The following is an 18,627-nucleotide window of genomic DNA, read 5'->3' as shown; positions in this document are numbered from 1 at the left end:
TGCAAATGGGTGCAGCCACTTTGGAAAACAGTATGGAGGTGCCTCAAAAAATTATAAAAAAAACGATGATGTGATCCGGCAATCCCACCTCTGGGTATTTATCCAAAGGTAATGAAATCAATATATTAAAGAGATAGCTGCACCCGCATGTTCACTATAGCATCATTCACAATAGCCCAGACATGGAAGCAATGGAAGCTACCTAAGTGCTCACTGATGGATGAATGGATAAAGAAGATGTGATACATATATCACATATATATATCTATATCATGTATATAGATATATATAAATCTACCTATCATCTATCTAATTCAGCCATAAAAAAGAAGGAAATCCTTCCATTTGTGACAACATGGATGGAGCTTGAGGACATCATGCCGAGTGAAATAAGTCAGACAGAGAGAGATACATACTGTATGATCTCACTTATGTGTGGAATCTGAAAAACTGAACCCAGAAACTGGGAATGGACTGGTGGTTGCCAGAGGCCGGGGCTGTGGGTGGGGATCTGAGTGAAAGTGATCACAAGTTTCAGTCATGAGATCGGTAAGTCCTGGGGTATAATGGGCAGCACGGTGACTGCAGTTTGTAGTACTGGGTTGTATATTTGAAAGTTGCTAAGAGAGCAGACCTGAAAAGTTCTCACTGTAAGGAAAAAAAAACAATCTCTGATTGTGAGCAGTGATGGATGTTAACTAGACTCATGGTCCCGACCATTTCACAACATATACAAATATCGAGTCACTGCATCGTGCCCTTGAAAGCAATATAACATTGTATGTCAATTATAGTTCAATAAAACTAGGAGGAAAAGAAAAAGCATTCTCAAGGAAAAAAAATCAAAAAGGAAGATCCTTGTTCTCGGCAAGCCCATGTGTGGTGTGAGGACCGGGTGCCAGGGGAACAGACTTAGTGTCTCTCGGCACGAGGCGTGACAAGCCTACTGTAGCTGGTCCTTGGTCCAAAGCATGAGTAGGGCCCCGGGAGCCATACTCAGAATCTGTTGCCTGTTGTTGGGCTTGGGTGCAGGCCTGAGTTTACCTGCACAGCTGGGACAAGGTGGAAACGCTTACAGGTGTGCACCGTCAACCCAAGAAAGCATAAGCATAAGCCTACGAAGCAGCAAACAAAGAGCGAGTTCCCATGACCTGAGATGGCACCGCTGACTATGGTTCGGTTTCCACTTCTAGGCAGGACACACATACACACACACACGAGCGTCATCTCGCACACGCTGGGCTGCAGGGTGCGTGTCCTGTCAGCTCTCTTGTCGACACTGGACAGTGGCCTGGGGCGCAACGTAGCTCCGGTTCCCGTGCTCTTTGCAGTCTGGGATGGGCTCCTCGCCCACCACCTGTCTGCTCACCCACCTTCCCACACAAGCTGTCTGTCTCACCCTGCTCCCTGTCCTGGGAACAGACCGCTTCCCTCTTTGCAAATGTGAGGTCGGCTGAGGGACTAAGAGGGTTGGGGGACAGGAAGCAGGCTGAACCCCCAGGTGCCATCATTTCGGCCTGGCCCTGCCTCAGCAAATGATTGGCTTTCAGCAGTGCCTTCCTGTCTCAGAAAAACTCAACTGTATAAATCAACCACAGGCGCCATTTGCCCTTCCAGAGCTGACCCTCCTCTAGCAAAGGTCAAAGCCACATGGGCAAGGAGGCAAGCCCCAGAGCCTCCACCTGCACAGGCTGCCTCCAGGGCCCTCTAGGGCCCCATTTTCAGTATTGCCTCAGAGAGATACCCTCGGACAATATGTTTCCATCCCTCCAGAGCCTGCCCCACACCTGGCTTATGCCACTAACGATAAATTATAAAAAAAGTTTCTGTTTCTTCCACTTCATAGCTCTTATTTGAAGTGGAACCAAGAAAGGACATTCAGTGAAACACTTTCATCTTTGAGGAGAAATAGGTCAAGATTCACCACTTCTGTCATCAGACTCTTCAAAGGGATGGGCACTTGGTCTAACTGGACACCAACAGCTGTGTTTGCACAGTGAGAGAAGTCACTCAGGCTAGGGTGGGGGCAGTGTAGATGGTTCTGGAATGCAGGCCAGTGCTGAGAATTGGGAGGTGGGCACTGGGAGCAAGGAGGACACAGGAGGACACCCTGGCTGCCCCACACCACCCCAGGGAAAACCATGTCCCCCACCCAGTGTCTCACAGCACTGACTGCTGGGTCCTGTGGAGATGCCCCACAGCGTACAGCATGGCTTTGCCCCTGTCCCTTAGCCAGTGTGCTGTGGGGTGGACTTCCAGGCCTCCAGGGCCACCTTGTACCCGAGACCCTAGCTGCTACCTTAAGGTGAACAAGAGAAAGCGACATGTGTCCCCAATTTACCTCATTCCTGTGCCAGCGCTTGGTAGGCCGGACGCCTCCCACCCACCCAGGCCCCTGGGCTGTCAGTGCTCAATTTGCAAGTGAGGTTAAGACCCAGAGCCTGTGCTTCAGGTCGAGGGTGTCCCCATGCAGCCTGCTCCATGGTCTCCCCAGTGACAGTCTTAGAACAGTGACTTTCTGACAACCACCAGTGACAGTAGAACCTGTGACTCTTTGGGCAGCCTGGGGCACCCTCCTCCCCGCCCCCGCCATATGGTTCACCCTGGGCCACAGCTGTGCATCGTGTCAGCACTTTGCTAGCAGGACACAGACAGCCGATGCTGGTGGATCTGTGAGCCGGCTGAACACACTTGCCAAGGGAGCCTGTGGCCAAGGCCCGCAGCCGCCGTCTGAGTCACATCAGGCTGGCAGTGATTCTCTCCAGAAGTTATTTTCATTTCCGGTTGAGTCAGCGGCGAGTTACAAGCCCCTCACCTTCCCTAATCCCAGTGGCTGAGGCCTGGAACCCCCATGGATGAGGACGGGGAGTGGATGCCCTGGGGGAGGCCCTATGCCGCCAGTGTCTCCAGAGAAACAGGACCCACAAGGAGTGCATGGTGCCTGGTCCTGTCCAGGGAAGACTGGAGGGGAGGCGGAGGGGTTACCTGAGGGCATATGGGCTGTAGCTCACAGCCTAGGCATCGGGAGACTTCCTGGCTCCTTGGGACTCAGTCTCCCGGGCAATGCCCAAATGCATATGGGAGCCACCTGCTTCACTTGAATGCTGACCTTGTCTACAAACCCGCACGGCAACAGCTAGGCTAGAGTTTGGCCAGTTACCTGGGTGACATGGCCCAGCCAAGTGAACACAGAAGACTGACCACCTCGGCCCCCAGAGCCTTCCTCTGGGGCCTGGCCCAGGGTGCTGGGGCATGGGGCTGTACTGTGCTGCCACCCATGATGCCATTTACACCCAGCCCCTTTGTCTATGTCTAAACAGCTGTGGGAGCAATGACACTGGTGCCTGGGCACCGAGAGGTGGCACTGTGACCAGAGGTCACACCAGTCACTCATGAAATGCACATGACAGTTGTGGGATGTGGCACTGTTATCGTGCCCACTGAGCAGGTGAGTCACTTGGCCGTGATGACACATTCAGGGCTGAACCCCATGCACCTGCTCCAGACTCTGATGTGATTGACCATCTGGCCCCCTTAGGAGAGGGGTCCATGGGGAACCCCACGAACACCCCTCTGTCCATCTCCTGCCTCCTGTTTCTCAGCACCCTCTTACTGGCCCTGATGTCCACCTATGGTCACCTCTCCCTGGCCCCTTGGCATGCTTGAGGCGTGAAAACAAGCTACAGATAGCTTGGAACCATCGCTGCCAAGGATGGGTCTGCTTATACACCAGATGCCCACGTGAATGAGCCACAAGCAGACGAGTGGACAAGGAGGAAGGGGATGCCGCAGTGCAAGCTAGGACAGCGTCGTTCGTGTCACTGCCCGACCCTGCTGACCCTGTCGTCGCATGCTGCCCAGCTAATTTCTGCGTTATTGCTGCATTCCCTGTGGACTTGCCGTGCCTGTGGCAGCATCAGCAAACAACCCCCCGATCCTTTCCTTCAGAGAGTATTTTCCACCTGTGAGAACCAGGGCGAGAGGCTCAGAGAAGGCCCCCAGGTTACTTGTGGCCCATCTTGGTCCCCCATCATCCCCCCAACACACAGACTCTCCCAGGACCAGTCACACTGCTGCCGGTTGTTTGGGTGTATGGCACACATGTGTGTGTTTACACGTGATCCGAGATTTATGTGACTGTGAAAACCCACATCTGGATTTTGCCAAAAGGCTGGATCTGCTGCAGTCAGCTTCAAGGAGGTGGGGGCCAGCTGGCGGTGGGGTGGGGGATGGCTGCTGGGCGCTTGGCTGCAGCCTGGGTTCTGGGCCTGGAGTCCTGACCGATAGAGTAATGAGCCTGGAGAGCTGGGGAGGCCGGATAAAACAGGTTTCCTTGCACTCTCCAGGGGAAAGCCTCAGGTTTCTGGGTGGACAGGCAACCATGCAACTAAAATTGTCATGTCCTGGACTGTGGCATTTGCGTCCCACCTGATCTCCATGACCTCACTTTTTCTCCCATGATCTGTAAGGTCAGAGGCCACTGGTGTCCCTGGCCAGGGAGGAGTCCCTTGCTGCGAGGATAAAGGCACACTCCCTACCATGGAGCAGAGAACAGTGACACATCTCGAGCTCTCACGGTGCACCTATCCCTGACTGGCATTCATCTCCTCCTTTCAATGACCCCATGAGGCGGCATGTCTGCCACCTCACTGCTCAGAAAGGAAACTGAGTCACAAGAGGCAAGAACTTGCCACAGGTTGCGAAGAACGGAGGCCGGGGCACGGCTAGGTGCTGGGCGTCCCCACTTGCTGAGCTGCTTTCCCAGGCCAGAGCAGCACCTGCCAGGCAGCTGGGTGGTCTCAGGACATGGGCAAAATGTCCTGAGGGTAGGACATTTTGCCCATGTCCTGAGACCACCCGGCTGCCTGGCAGGTGCTAGGAGGGTAGAATCTCTGTTTATGCAATCAGAGAAGAGACCTCAGTCGCAGGTGCTGATATGTTTGTGTATTTTCATACTACGGTGTAAATGACTGCCTGCAGCTGTTCTTTGCTTCTTCTCTGCCTCTGACGCCACAAACACCCCTTCTCACAGTGCCCAGGACTCAGACCCCAGCCCCTCCTTCCGAGATAGAAGGGTGCCTTCTGGACTGTGGCCCACTCTCCCCTTCTGTTTAGGGACCGGCATGAAGTATTTGAGTCAGAGGCCAACCAGATAGCAACAGTGGGGACAAGAGGCAGCCTCGAGTTCCATCAACCACTCCCCACCCTCCAGTCCTAGATGTGAACAACTCCCATCTCAGTTGTGCTCAGACATCCACCAGGATGTGTGCCTCAGGCCCTGGGTACATGCTGGCAGCCACACTGCCAGCGGGGCACATGCTCTCCTGTACACAGGGGACATAAATGATCGCCCCTTGAGTTGAGGAGTCTACTTACTGAAATGGGTGGGTTTGGGTCATGTCGAATTATAGGTGCTTATCTTTTCTCTAATGAAAATGTGGGTAACAGTCTGATTTTAGGTCCCAGGCAGTTTCCAGGAAGCCTGGAAGACACTGGTGGACGGTTTGAAAGGATCTAGAAAGTTCTACTCCCCATGGAGTCCACCCTGATGGCCCCCTAGGGCCCTAGGGCTGCACAAACCTCAGGAAGGTCAGCAGAAGTCGGGCAGCCCCACCGTGTCCCAAAAGAAGTGACCAGTACAGCCAAGAGATGGACACGCTTCCAGGGGCAGCTCGCTGGGATGCTGCTGTGGTGGATGTGTGACGGGAGGGACAGTGCCCAAGTGCCTGGGGAGCAGCTACACAGACCAGGATGACTGGGTCGGCCTGGATTAAGTCTCGTGCCAACAGGACCCTCCAACCACCTGAGAAACCACCTGAGAAACTACCGCACCACCAGCCACGTCTCCTTCCCCAGTCCACGCCTTCGACGCTCACCACCCAGGGTCCAGGGGCCACAACAGCCCCACGAGAGCACAGAGTATCCACTCTGCTCTGTCATCAGGACTGCCGGTGATGAGACTTGAGTCCCATTCCTGATGGTGGCAAGGAAAGGGGGAGATGCCGGAGAAAGTTACCCCCAACCCCACGCCAGCAAGGTCTCCCTTCACCTACCCTTAGACTCCACACTTTTGCCAAAACCAGGGGCCTTGTGCTGTGAAGATTTGCAGAAGCAGCCACAAGCCTCCTGCCCCACACCCACGTCATTTGCAAAGAAACTGCCGCTTTTCCCATAAAGAGGGAAGTCTGTTTTCCCACAGCTCAGATCTGGGCTGGCCTTGCAATTCACTTTGGCCAACGGGATGCTGGAGGCCATGTACCCGTCCCAGGGCTGTGTCTGTGTTGACCACATTGTCTGGTTTCTGTACCTGAGGTCTTGGCATCTGGAGCCTGGCTGAATTGAGACAGACGGTCTGTCCCCTTCTCTCAGGCCGGCCAGTTGCTGGAGCCAGCACACCACTCAGCACCTGCCCTGAGCCCCCAGCACACTTAGATATGCAAACCAGCCCACCCAGAGCCCACCCTGCTTTATCCTCTTACACTCACAAGACTGCCGCCCCACACCCAGCAGCCCCCATCCCAACAGCCCGGTAAGGCATCAGACAGCCAGGGGGTCCTACACTGCAAACCAACCCAAATCGCTCAAACTAGTCAGTCATAACCTCCTCAGCCCCATTCTTTCCCACAAAACCCCAGTAAAATCTTTTCCTCCAGCTAGTCTGTTGTTGGTGCCTGCAGCCCCTCCCCGCTCCTGGGAGCTATGTGCAAACTGCCTCTCCAGAACCCTCTCTCCTGGCCTGCTGGCCTCTCCTCACAGGGAAAAATCTAAACCCCAGATCCCTGTCAAACAGAGTCTCAAGAGGCCAGGCCAACCTTTTGGAGGGTGTGGGGGGCCGGGAGCAGGAGTGCTCAGGAGACCCCTGCCTCCACAAGCTGGCACTCTGCTGACCAGGAGCATAGGCCAGAGCAGCTGAGTGTGGAGCAGCCGGCTCACCCAGCCCAGGCTGCTAGCTCCAGACCCAAAGCTTTAAAACTGAAGGCAGGCTTCCTCCCTGTGCATTTGTTCCTGGCACCCAGGCCACTGCAGGCACCACACACTACATCCGTTTCATGAAATGCCTATGGTTTAGATCTGGAGAATCTATATGCCAGTCGCTTTGGCTCACCTGCATGCACTTGTGCAACACCGGGAATGGCAGGAGAATCCTCACACGGGGCGCGGGGGCAGACACTCCTGGGGCTGTGCCCATGACAGATGGTGCTGCCAAGCCTCACACCCTTCCCTCTGAGCTGTGTGCTGAGTGTCCCTCTTAACCTAGACATCAGGCGCCCCAGCAGCTCACCTGTCTCAGATAGGCTGACTACGCCATGCTGGGGACAAACATGCTTGGGTTCTCATTTGTCCTCCTTCTTTGTCTCATTTTTCTGAGTCCAGGAATGATCTTGAACGCCCCCTTCTCCCCCCTCCCCGGTCTTGTGAGTATAAGAGGCAGTAGGCAGCAGGCAGGGCAGCTTTCCTCCTCTGACTTCCTCCCAGCCTGGCTCCCAATGTGAATATGCACTTTCTTGGGCACATCAGGCTCCCCATCAGTGGTGTGGGGACAACGGTGCTATCACTGCTGTGATGGTTGGGGTAGAAAATGGCAATATCTGCAGCAAGAAGGTGATGTGGGAAGGCCCAATGGTGGTGGATTAGAGGATCGCTTTCCTGGGGCTACGCTCCAAAAAACAAGGGCTAAGCCAAGAGAAAGGAAGGTATGTGATCTAGAAAACGGGGACTACAGTCTGGAGGGCAGGGAGGGAGCCACAGTCAGGGTAGTGGGGCGGGGGAGTCAGGCTGAGGACTTCCCGGGGTCCAAGTTACGTGTGAGTTTTTGACTTCACAGTGGTGGGTGCCCCAACCCCACCTTGTTTAAGGCTCAGCTGTACTTTTCTCTGTGCAGCCTATGTGGTCTCTGCCGTGACACTCAGCTCCGATCTGCAAGTGGATGGATATGGCCAGTCTGACCCGCGGGGGTGGGGGTGGGTCCATGGGCCATCGTTTGCTGACCCCCTAAACACTGGTCTCTACCATGAACTCAGACACAACAATTCTCACAAAACAAGCAGATGGAATGTAGAAATAGAGAAGATGTATAACACCACTATCAGGAGTTATCTGGAAACGCAAGGCTGGCTTCGAAACTAGATACTCGATCAAGGTCATTAGCCTTGTTAGCAGGCTAAAGAAAAACTGCAGTATCATATCAGTGGTGTGAAAAGCGTGAGACAAAAGTCAACATCTGTGCATAATCAAACTATGGCCAGAAGGGAAGCTTAATCTGACAAATGTAGACTGCAAAATCTACAGCTAGCATCATCCTTCATGTTAAAAAAAAAAATGCTTTCTCCCAAGTTCTAGAAAAAGAAGACTCTGTCTGCTTTCCAGCCGACAGAGTGCTTGGAAGTTTTAGTCAGCACAAGCAGGCTGAACAAATAAATAAGTGGCATATGCATTGGAAAGGAAGGAATAAAACCTCTCCTATTCACAGCTGACATGATTGTTTATCTAAAAAATCTGAGAGAATCTACAAAAAGATGTCCTATAACTAACTAATAAGAGTTCCACAATGCTACAGGAAATCAGGTCCATTAGATATCCAAATTCTAGGAATGCGCTGGGTAGGGGAGCCTTCTGAAACACCATAGACCCCCACCCCATGGGCAAGAAGAATGCTGGGACCCTGAACCACCCTGACAGCCCAGAGCCATTGCCTGGGGTGGGGGTGGGGGGCATTTGTTCAACAGTCTCCCTTTCAGAGTGCATAGCAGTTTTGAGGGCCCCCACGCTGTTCAGCGTCCCCTCCTTTCCCAAGGCTACCTGCTCTCCATCAGCCAGGCATCTAGACAGATGTGCTGACAAGAGGGCCACCAGTAGAAAGCCATGGAGGACCGCAAGAGAGCAAATGACACTGTCCAGGCCCCAGGATCACTGCCGTAGACCCTTGCAGGAGGTAGCTGCCTACTACCTGTAACACACGTGCGTACACACACACAGCACAGATGTTCAGGCAGTCACAGTTGACACACATGCACACACGTACACACCATGTCCCCTTTGGCTGTCACCTAATACAACAAGGTGAATACACATGGGAAACAGGGACCCAGACCAGGATCCCATGCCTCCCCCTCATGGTCCTTGGGCTGTGTGTGCCCTGCCCGGCTTCCCTGTGGCAGATGACAGTCCCACTGTGCGAACACTTGTTGAATGTCTACCAGCCAGCAGGTCTGGCCCAGATGCATGCTATGTTCAGAGCAGGTGAGCTCCAGGCACGTGAGGCACCTCAGGTCCTCATGAGATAGTCCTTTGTCCTCTCGAATGCCACTGCCCTCCGCCCCTCCCCAGGTCTACAGCTTTTTACTCTAAAAGCTGGGGCTCCCCTGGGCCTCAGACACCTGCTTGATTAAAATCACCAGGGACATTTTAAAAAGTACTGGTGCCTGAGGCCCAACCACACTCACTGAGTCAGAATCTCTGGGTGAGGAGGCTTGAGGCTTTCTAGAAGATTCCAGGTGACCTGGGGGCAGCCGAGATCTGCCAAGAGACGGCCCAGCTGGTCCTGCTCAGACCAGCACTAGCGCAACAGCTCTCTCCCTTCCATTGAGCTCCTAGGGGGTGCTGGTTGCTGTTCTTGGGCCCTGGAGTGGGGAGGACCGACAATAACTTGAAGCCCACCACAAAGAATAATTACAAACGTCATCCGTCCTTCAGAGGCAGAAAAGGGAAACGTGGGTAAGGAGGGATCTGTTTTGAGTGGGGAGGGAAAGGCCTCCGAGAAAGGGTGCTGACTCGAACGGGAACCCAGAGATGAGAAGGAGCCTGGTGGGCTCGAGAGGACTTCTTAATGGCTGATCCCTCAGGCTTCCCAAGGCAGACGCTGGGAGGAACCCCCAACCACCCAGCACTTCGAGTGAAGGACCGTTTCTTGCACTAGAATTTTAAAACCAACTCTTGCAGACAATCTCTTTGCTGCCTTTCCCCCTCACAAAACCTCACAGTGAGGCAGGGGCTTCTGCAGTAAAGAAGCCAAGATTTGGAGGATAAAGACTTTGGAAAGCCTGGCTATGGCCAGGTTGGGATGGGGACAGATCACCTCCGGGGACAGCTCAATGCATCTGACAACCGCCAGGTCTCACCTGATTTCCAGGTGACCTGGAGGGATAAGAAAACCAGATGATGACATGTGGGCTCCCTGCATCTGCATGTACATCCTGCCCCCCTGCCTCTTCCAGCTTGGGGACAGCCTGGGGACAGCTTGGGGACATACCTTCCTGTGTATCTGGCCTTGGGCTCCGGGCCAGACGTGTTTTGCTTTGCAATCTGCAAGTGGGTGGCAGCCCCTTTGCTCTGCTGGGTGGGCTCCCTATAGGCCCAGACTAGGGCCCTGCTGCCTGGTGGCCCACAGCTTCCTGCAGTACCCGCTCATCACTTCTGCAATGACACCACCGGTCAGGTCTGACTGAGTTCTCCCTGCCTGGACCCTGCACCCCGGGGCTTCTAGGTGGCCATGGGGGCATCTGCCTGGTTCAGGAGTCAAGTCCACAGGTGCTGTGAGGGAGGGGAGGCCCAGGAGCCCAAGGAGAGAGACTAATTTACTGCTTTCTCTGGTGTGACCCTAAATCACAGTCTCCCCGGGCCTCAGTTCCCTCACCTGCAACATGGAGTAACAAAAGTTCCCCTTCACAGGGCTGCTCTGGGAGATGTTTAGCAGAGACTCTGCAGTCACCAGGAGGCAGCGAGCAAGTGCAAGCAATCCTTCCCCAGTTACTGCTAATCTTGGCAGCAGCATTGTTGGGTCTCCTCTGTGCACCCGCTACACACTGTTGGGAGGCGGGGAATCTGGCTGCCACAGCGTACCTGGTGGCGCTGGCTCCGAATTTGGCAATGCTAGGTTCACCTTCCAGAGATGCATTTTTATCTGCATCTTGTTTTAATTTTAACTCTCAGTTCTTACTGGTTAATATAATAAACCCAGTGAGACTCAACGCATAGGAACGGAAGGAGGGGGAGTGAACGGCAAGCGGTGCGCGGGTGGGAAAGTCTCGGGGAAGCGCGGCGCACGTGGGAAGTCGGCGGTGGGAGCGATGAGTTAGCACTTGACATGGGAAGCCGAGGGCCAGATGCTGCCTCAGCTGGTAACCGGCCCTACGCCCCACAGACCCTGGAGCCGGTGAGGGTCTGTCTGGAGCCTCTGCGAAAACCGAGCCCGGTCCCGGATTGCCTCAAGCCCCTCACCCAGGCCTCCAGGGGAGCGTAGCCCAGGTCTTCCATGTGTGCGGGAGGCAGGGGACACTGACCTGGGCACTGAGCTGGGCACTGAGCTGCGCGGGGCCAGCGACCAGCAGCAGCAGCAGCAGCAGCAAGAGCGCGCAGGGGGAGCGGGGATGCATCTCTCTGGTCCGGACCTCTCTGCCTGGGAGGGAGCAACGCTGTCCGCCTCAAGCCAACAGAGTCCAGCCGATGCCCGCTGTGTCCAGCCCGCAGGGTCAGGGAGGCGGGAGTGCAGCCGGCTGCCCAGAGAGGAGGGGAGGAGAGGGGAGCGCTGTTCGATCCGTGCGCGCGTGGTCTGGGCACCAGCGGCCACCAGTGTCCAGGGTCCGCTAGGGGGTGAAAGGCGCCTGCCCAGCCAGGAGTAGGAGGGGCCGCCCAGCCGGGAGTAGGAGGGGCCGCCCGGCCAGGAATGCGCTTGGAGCGAACCCAGCCCGGGCCGGAGGCGGCGCAACTCCAGGACAAGGACGGCGGGTGTCCCCAGGGCCCCAGGAAAAGTTGGCAGACCGTTCTGCTCACGAGCCAGCGAGGGGCCTGCTGACCGGCCCCTTCCAAGCTGGGGACACTGAGCCGATATGTCCCAGCAGCAAATGCCAGAGTGTGACTCCCACCTAGGTCTGTCCGCTCCACGGCCACGCACGGATACCGTCCTCCACCTAGGACATGGGCTCCACAAATGCGACACGAGTCAGACTACGCTCTCCATCCGAGAGCTTAGTGTCCTCCTAAATAATGCTTGAACCCGGGATACACATTCTCGGGAACTAGAAACCTACGGTACCTACTGTTTCCCGCCCCTCAGATGGAGAACGGTGTAAAATGGAGGCGGGTTATGGGGACACTGGCTGCTTTGCTGCAGTGGGTGGGCAGTAGCCCTGGGCAGGGCGGATACGAGCAGCTTTGAAGGCTCCTGCTCGCGGGGCTGTGGGAGGAACCAGATGGCCTACCCGCTCCCCTGGAAAGCATTATCTAAGTACTTAATGGAAAACGCTTTCAGAAGGCAACACTGCAGACGGCGCGATGCTCCCATGTGTGCCAAGCCTCAAAGCCGGTGTTCCTCCGCGCGCGTGGGTAGCAGCGCCCTCTTGCCCTCTCTGAGCCGCGATTTGGAAGTCCCCTGGGAAGTGCAGCACGGTGGATGGGGCCACCTGAGCGTCCCTACCCAGGAATCTCTCCGCCACCCCCATGCCGCAGGAAGTGGGGCGCCCACGGAAACACACTTTGCATTCCTCATGAGGTGTCCTGAAGGGAGCCCAGGTTTGGCAGAATCAATCGCTATCCCCTGGGCTCGGTGTGCTCTCCAATATGCTCGTGTCCTTGTGTCCTGTGGGAACACAAAGCAAGACAGGAGCATTTGCTATTAAAATCTAAGGCCCGGCCAGAAGTGGCACCCACCAGGTGGAAAAAGTCCATTTTACAGGGCCCTCCGGTCCCATGTGGGCCCCAAAGCATGTGACTCACCCTTTGGGTTTCAGGGACTTGTCATCAACTTACCTGTGGCCGGGTTCTGCCTGATGGCACATTTGGGGCTGCTTCTCTGCCTTTACCTCTTTCACCCCACGTCCATCTGTGCTTCTAAATGTCATCAGTCCCTGATAGGACCTACAAAAATTGCAGAGACAGAGCCCCAACACAGCCTGCAGTCCTGTGTTGAACTTTGCTCAGGGTGGTAATATACCTGGTTAAAAATGCCACCCCTCCTTCAGATTTTCTTGCAGTTTAGACTCTCTTAATCCAGACCCTACTGGGTGTGTGACTAGTTCTGAATAACTGAGCTACAGGGTGGGGCTTCTGTTGATGTTTTCTATTTACTCATTTATTACAGACATGCTTTCCTTTAGGCTCTTGACCAGAGATACAATAGTTATTTTAGGATCCTTGACTGATAATTCACCATCTGTTATCTTCTCATGGTCAGGGACCATTGACTGTCTTCTGAATATGAACCATTTTTTTCTGGTTTACTAGTATATCTAGTTATTCTGGGTTGTATCCAGGGATTATGAATGAGATCTTATAGGTACTCCTTATTGTTATGTTACTCTGGATATCATTTTTAAATTGAGGTATGATTCACATACCATAAAATCCACCACGTTAAAGGGGACAACGCTCCTTTTTAGTATACTCACAAAATCGCGCAACCATCTCCACTACCTAACCTTCCATCGCTACAAAAAGGAACCTCATCTCATACCCATTAGCAGTCATTCCCCATTGCTTCACCCCCTCAACTCCTGGCAACAACTAATTTACTTTCTGTCTTTATGGATTTGTCTATTTTGGACATTTTGTAAAAATAGAATCATGCAATACGTGGCTGTTTGTGATTGCCTTCCTTCACTTAGCATAAGTTTTTCAAGGGTCATCCATGGTGTAGTGTGTATCATATAAGTGTGTCATTCCTTTTTTGTCTTTATTTGGTTATTTGTCTTCTTATTATTGAGTTGAATCATATTTCATTGTATGGATAGATGACGTTTCATTTATTCATTTACCAGTTGATGGACAATTGGGTTTCTAGTTTGTGGCTATTATGAATGATGCCGCTACTAGCATGTGTGTAAACATGCATTTCCATTTCTCTTAGGCATAGACTTAGGAGTGGAATTATTGAGTCACATGGTAACTCTTTAATCATTTGATGAACTGACAAACTGGTTTCCAGAGTGGCTGTGCTATTTTATATAAGGGTTCCAATTTATCCACAACCTTAGCAGTATTAGTTATTAACCTTTTCTCATGATGAATAAAAAGGAATATTGTTCCTATTGCCATTTCAGTGGTTTTGAGGCTATCTTGTGGCTGTGATTTTTTTTCCTCTGACGACTGAAGATGTAGAGCAGCTTTCCATACGCTTACCGATCAGTTGTGTATCTTCCTTGGGGAAAGGTCTATTTAAGTCTTTTGCCATTTTTTTGGTTGGTTTATTTGTCTTCTTATTATTGAGTTGAAGGAGTTCTTTAATTAAAAATTTTTACTATTATGATTTTTTTACAGAAAATCTACTCGATATTTATTAAACTTAGTTTCTCCAACTATGATTTAGCAAAGGAGTTCTTTATATAATCTAGCTATGAGTCCTTTATCAGATATATGATTTTCAAATATTTTCTTCTATCTGTGCATTGACTTTTCACTTTCTTGATGGTGTCTTTTGAAGAAAAAAGTTTTTAATTTTGACGAAGTCTAGTTTTTCTGTTTCTTTTTTTATTGCTCATACTTTTTGGGTCCTATTTAAGAATCCTTTGCTAATTCCAAGTTCATAAAGATATACCCGTATGTTTTCTTCTAAGAGTTTTAACAGCTTTAGCACTTACATTTAGATCTTTGGCCCATTTTATCTATCTATCTATCTATCTATCTATCTATCTATCTATCTATCTATCTATTTATTTTTTAGGCAAGGCAACCCTTGGTTGACCTCACAGATTGCAAGGACCTTGTCAGCTTACAATCCCTTAGTTTTTATTTTTTATGCCTTCAGCACCTGGTCTTCCTAGGTGGTCTCCCATCTAAGTATTAACTATGCCCAACCCTGCTTAGCTTCCGAGATCAGACGAATCAGGCTTGTTCAGGGTGGCATGGCCGTAGATTCTGGCCCATTTTAAATTAATTTTTACATATGCTGTAGGGTAAGAGTCTCATTTCATTCTTTTGCATGTGGCTACCCAGCTGTCTCATTTGTCGAAGTGACAATTCTTTCTCCATTGGATGTTCTTGGTACTCTCGTCGAAAATCAACTGACCATAAATATATGGGTTTATTTCTGGACAGTTAATTTTATTTCATTGATCTCTATGTCTGTCCTTGTGCCAGTACCACATTGTCTTGATTACAATTGGCTTTGAACTGTTTTGAAATCAAGAAGTGTGAGTCCTCCTACTTCTTTTTCAAGATTATCTTAGCTATTCTGGGTCCCCTGAAATTCCATATGAATTTTATCATTGGCGTTTCAATCTACACAAAGAAGTCATCTGAAATTCTGAATGGGATTGCTGTTCAATTTTGGAAATATTGCCATCTTAAGTCTTCTGATCCATGGATGTAGGCTATTTTTTAGTTTATTTATATTTTATTTAATTTCTTTCAATAATGCTTTATAGTTTTTAACATACAAGTTTTGTACTTTTTTGGGGTCAGATTTTCTTCTTGATGCTTTTGTAAATAATTTTTTTTTTTAAATTTCACTTTCAGGTTGTTCACTGCAAGTGTAGAGAAATATGATTGATTTTTATACATTGATCTTGTCCTGCCACCTTTCTGAACTGATTATTAGTTCTAATAGATTTTTAGTAGATTCCTTAAAATTCGCTATACATGAGATCATGTAATGTGTAAACTGAGATATTTTTGCTTCTTCTTTTCCAGTTTCAATAGCTTATTTCTTCTTGTCTGGTTGCCTTGGCTAGAAGTTCCAGTACTATGTTGAATAGAAGTAGTGAGAATGTACCTAATCTTAGAGGGAAAGCACCCAGGTTTTTTTGCCATTGAATCTGATGTTCATTGTGGGTTTTTGTAGATGTCCTTTATCACACTGAGAAAGTTCCCTTCTGGTCCTAGTTTCTTAAGCATTTTTATCACATAAGGGTGTTTGATTTTGGCTAGTGCTTTTTCTGTATCTATTGAGATAATCATGGCATGTTTGTCAGTTTGTCCTGTTGAGAGATTGATTTTCAAACACTAAGCCATCTGTGTATTCCTGTGGTAAATCTGGGTCAGTCATAGTGTTTAATTACTTTTATATGTTGCTGAATTTGGTTTGCTAGAGGCTTTTTGCTTCCATATTCATGAGAGATATTGGTCTGCATTTTTCTTGTGTCGTCTTTGGCTGGTTTTGGTATTGGGGTAATACTGATCTCATAAATTGAATTAGAAAGTGTTCTTCCTTTATTTTTTAAAGAGTCTGTGAAGAATTGGTATCAATTCTTTTTTAAACGTTTGGAAGAATCAGTGGTGAAGGCATCTGAGCTCAGAATTTTCTTTGTGGGTCATTTTGTTTTAATTACTAATTCAATATCTTCATTTGTTATGGGTCTATTCAGATTATCTATTTATTCTTGAGTTACTTTTGATAGTTTGCATTTTTCCAGAAAATTTTTCATCTCATCTAAGTTGCCTAATTTATTGACATATGTTGTTCATCATATTCCCATATTTTTCCTTTGTAGCTATTATTAAATTTATGTCTTGTATTGTTCCTCACTTCCTCCATTACTGCCTTCTCTTGTGTTCAGTAAGATTTAATAGTTTTCCATTTTTATTTCCTTGTCGTTTCTGTACTGCATATTTTTGAAATGTTTTCTTAGTGATTGGGCTTACCATTAATATCTCAATTTATAATGATTTGGCTCTGATTAATACCAACTTAATTTTTATAAAATGAAAACCTTTGCTTCTATATAGCTCCTGTCCTCCTATCTTTTATGCTGTTATTACAGCATAATTTACATCTTTGTACATTTTGTGCCCATCATTTTGTGCCCATCACTTAGATTTACAATTATATCTTCAATAAAAGTTTCTTTTTAATCTGATGGGAAGGGAAAAGAAAGGAGTTACAAACAAAATAACACTTATACTGTCTTTTATACTTACCCACAGTTACTGTCACTGGTACTATTTACCTCCTGTGGATCCTAGTTACTGTTTATCACTCTTTTGTTTCAGCCTGAAGGACTCCCTTTAGTATTCCTTGTAGGGTGGGATTGCTAGCAACAAATTCTGATGTCGGTTTGTTTTTATTTGGGAGTGTCTTTTTTAAATTCATTTTTTGATAGATAGTTTGCCTAGATATTGAATTCTCGATTGGCAGTTTCTCCCTGCCCTTCAGTACTTTGACTATGTCATCCCATTGTGTTCTTGTCCCCAAGGTTTCTGATGAGAAATCAGTTTTTAATCTTATTGAGTATCACTCGTATCTGATGAGTCATCACTCCCTTGTCACTTTAAAATTTTTCTTTGTCTTTGATTTTGATGTTTCAGTATGAATCTCTGTGAGTGTATTTTACTTGGAGGTTGTTAACCTTCATGGATGTGTAGATTAGGTTTTTCATCAAATTAGGGGAGTTTTCAGCCATTGCATCTTCAACTATTTTCTTTCTTTCTTTCTTTCTTTCTTTCTCTCTCTCTCTTTCTTTCTTTCCTCTTTCCCCAACACTCCCATTGTTTCAGTTTATGTTTGATGATGTCCCAAAGATCTCTGGGGCTCTGTTCATCTTTTTTCACTATTTACTCTCATTCCTCAATCTACTTATATTTGAGTTCACCAGTTCTCTATTCTGCATGCTTAACACTGAAGTTGAGGCTCATTAGTAAAATCTTCATGTGTTATTATAATTTTTAACAAAGAAGTACTTCCATTTACTTTCCGTTTGGTTCATTTTTATAATTGCTATCTCTTTACTGATATTCTGTGCTTGGTAAGGCAGTGTTCTCGTACTTCACTTTGGTTTTATAGACATGGTTTTTAAAAGCTCATTGAACATATTTAAAATAGCTGATTTAAGAGTCTTATCTAGTAAGTCTAACATCTGATCTTTTTCAAGAACATTTTACATGGATTGTTTTTTGTACCACGAATGGACCGTACCTTCTTGTTTCTTTGATTGTGTCCTAATTTTTTGGTGAAAACTGGCCTAATGTGGCAACTCCGGAAACCAGACTTTTCCTTCCCTGGGACTTTTTGTTGTTGCTGCTTATTGTGACCATTGTCTGTTTAGTGACTTCTCTGAGCTAGTTCTGTAAAGTCTGTATTATTTGTAATACGTGGCTACTGAAGTCTCTACCCGGTTACCTACTGGTCAGCTAATTACTGATTTCCTTAAACCCTTGGAACTAGTAAATCTCCTGTCCTTTGTCAAGGGGTGTGTGTGTGTGTGTGTGTGGTGTGCACGTGCACACGCATGTGCGAGGAACGCCTTTAACACTCATCCGACTGGTCTGCAACTCTACCTTAGCCTGCACTTCCTGCTTCCTGCAGACTTTGTTGAGCACCATAGAGCCCTATGCGTGCACATGGCCTTCTGGGTTCTCAGAAGTGTGCTGGAGCTTTTCAATGTCCCTAGGCCATCTCTCTCTTTAGTTTTTTCTTTTAAGGTTTTTTGGTTAGTCTATTATTTGCCTCAGTTTTGTTCATTGCCTCAGGTACTGCAACATTGAAACGCTTGACTGTAAACGTTTTTAACAAATGTCCCAGAGGAAGAAGATTTAATTCTGGGCAAGCTCTGACCCAGGTCAAGTAAAGACAATCCCCCCTAGGGGGCTTCCAAAGAGCCACTAGACAAGTCAAATCATGACAATTCTCTGGGAAGGAGGCTTTGAAAGACCTCCCTCCATGCTGACCGCTGCAGTATCGAGAATGTGGGCCCTTGATTC

At 49.1% G+C, this 18,627-nt stretch overlaps 1 protein-coding gene and 1 pseudogene across 3 annotated transcripts in view; both read right to left on the bottom strand.

The window, feature by feature from the left end:
* Window positions 1-11,635, bottom strand: part of FBLN7 (fibulin 7) — a 30,852-nt gene extending 19,217 nt beyond the window's left edge. For 2 of the 3 annotated variants that reach the window (XM_039872609.1, XM_039872612.1), the window contains exon 1: window positions 11,280-11,632. In XM_039872609.1, the coding sequence (XP_039728543.1) occupies window positions 11,280-11,372 (93 nt within the window). In that variant the 5' untranslated portion in view covers window positions 11,373-11,632. Of the gene's footprint in view, window positions 1-11,279 lie in introns of all 3 variants that reach the window. The other variant, XM_039872610.1, reaches the window with a different exon arrangement.
* A 3,093-nt stretch (window positions 11,636-14,728) lies between these two features.
* LOC120610338 (uncharacterized) lies at window positions 14,729-14,846 on the bottom strand (annotated as a pseudogene).
* Window positions 14,847-18,627: the final 3,781 nt, after the last annotated feature.

The sequence above is a fragment of the Pteropus medius genome, unplaced genomic scaffold, assembly GCF_902729225.1.
Source record: "Pteropus medius unplaced genomic scaffold, Ma_sr-lr_union100, whole genome shotgun sequence".
Lineage (NCBI taxonomy): Eukaryota > Metazoa > Chordata > Mammalia > Chiroptera > Pteropodidae > Pteropus > Pteropus medius.
This window is presented reverse-complemented; position numbering and strand designations above follow the sequence as displayed.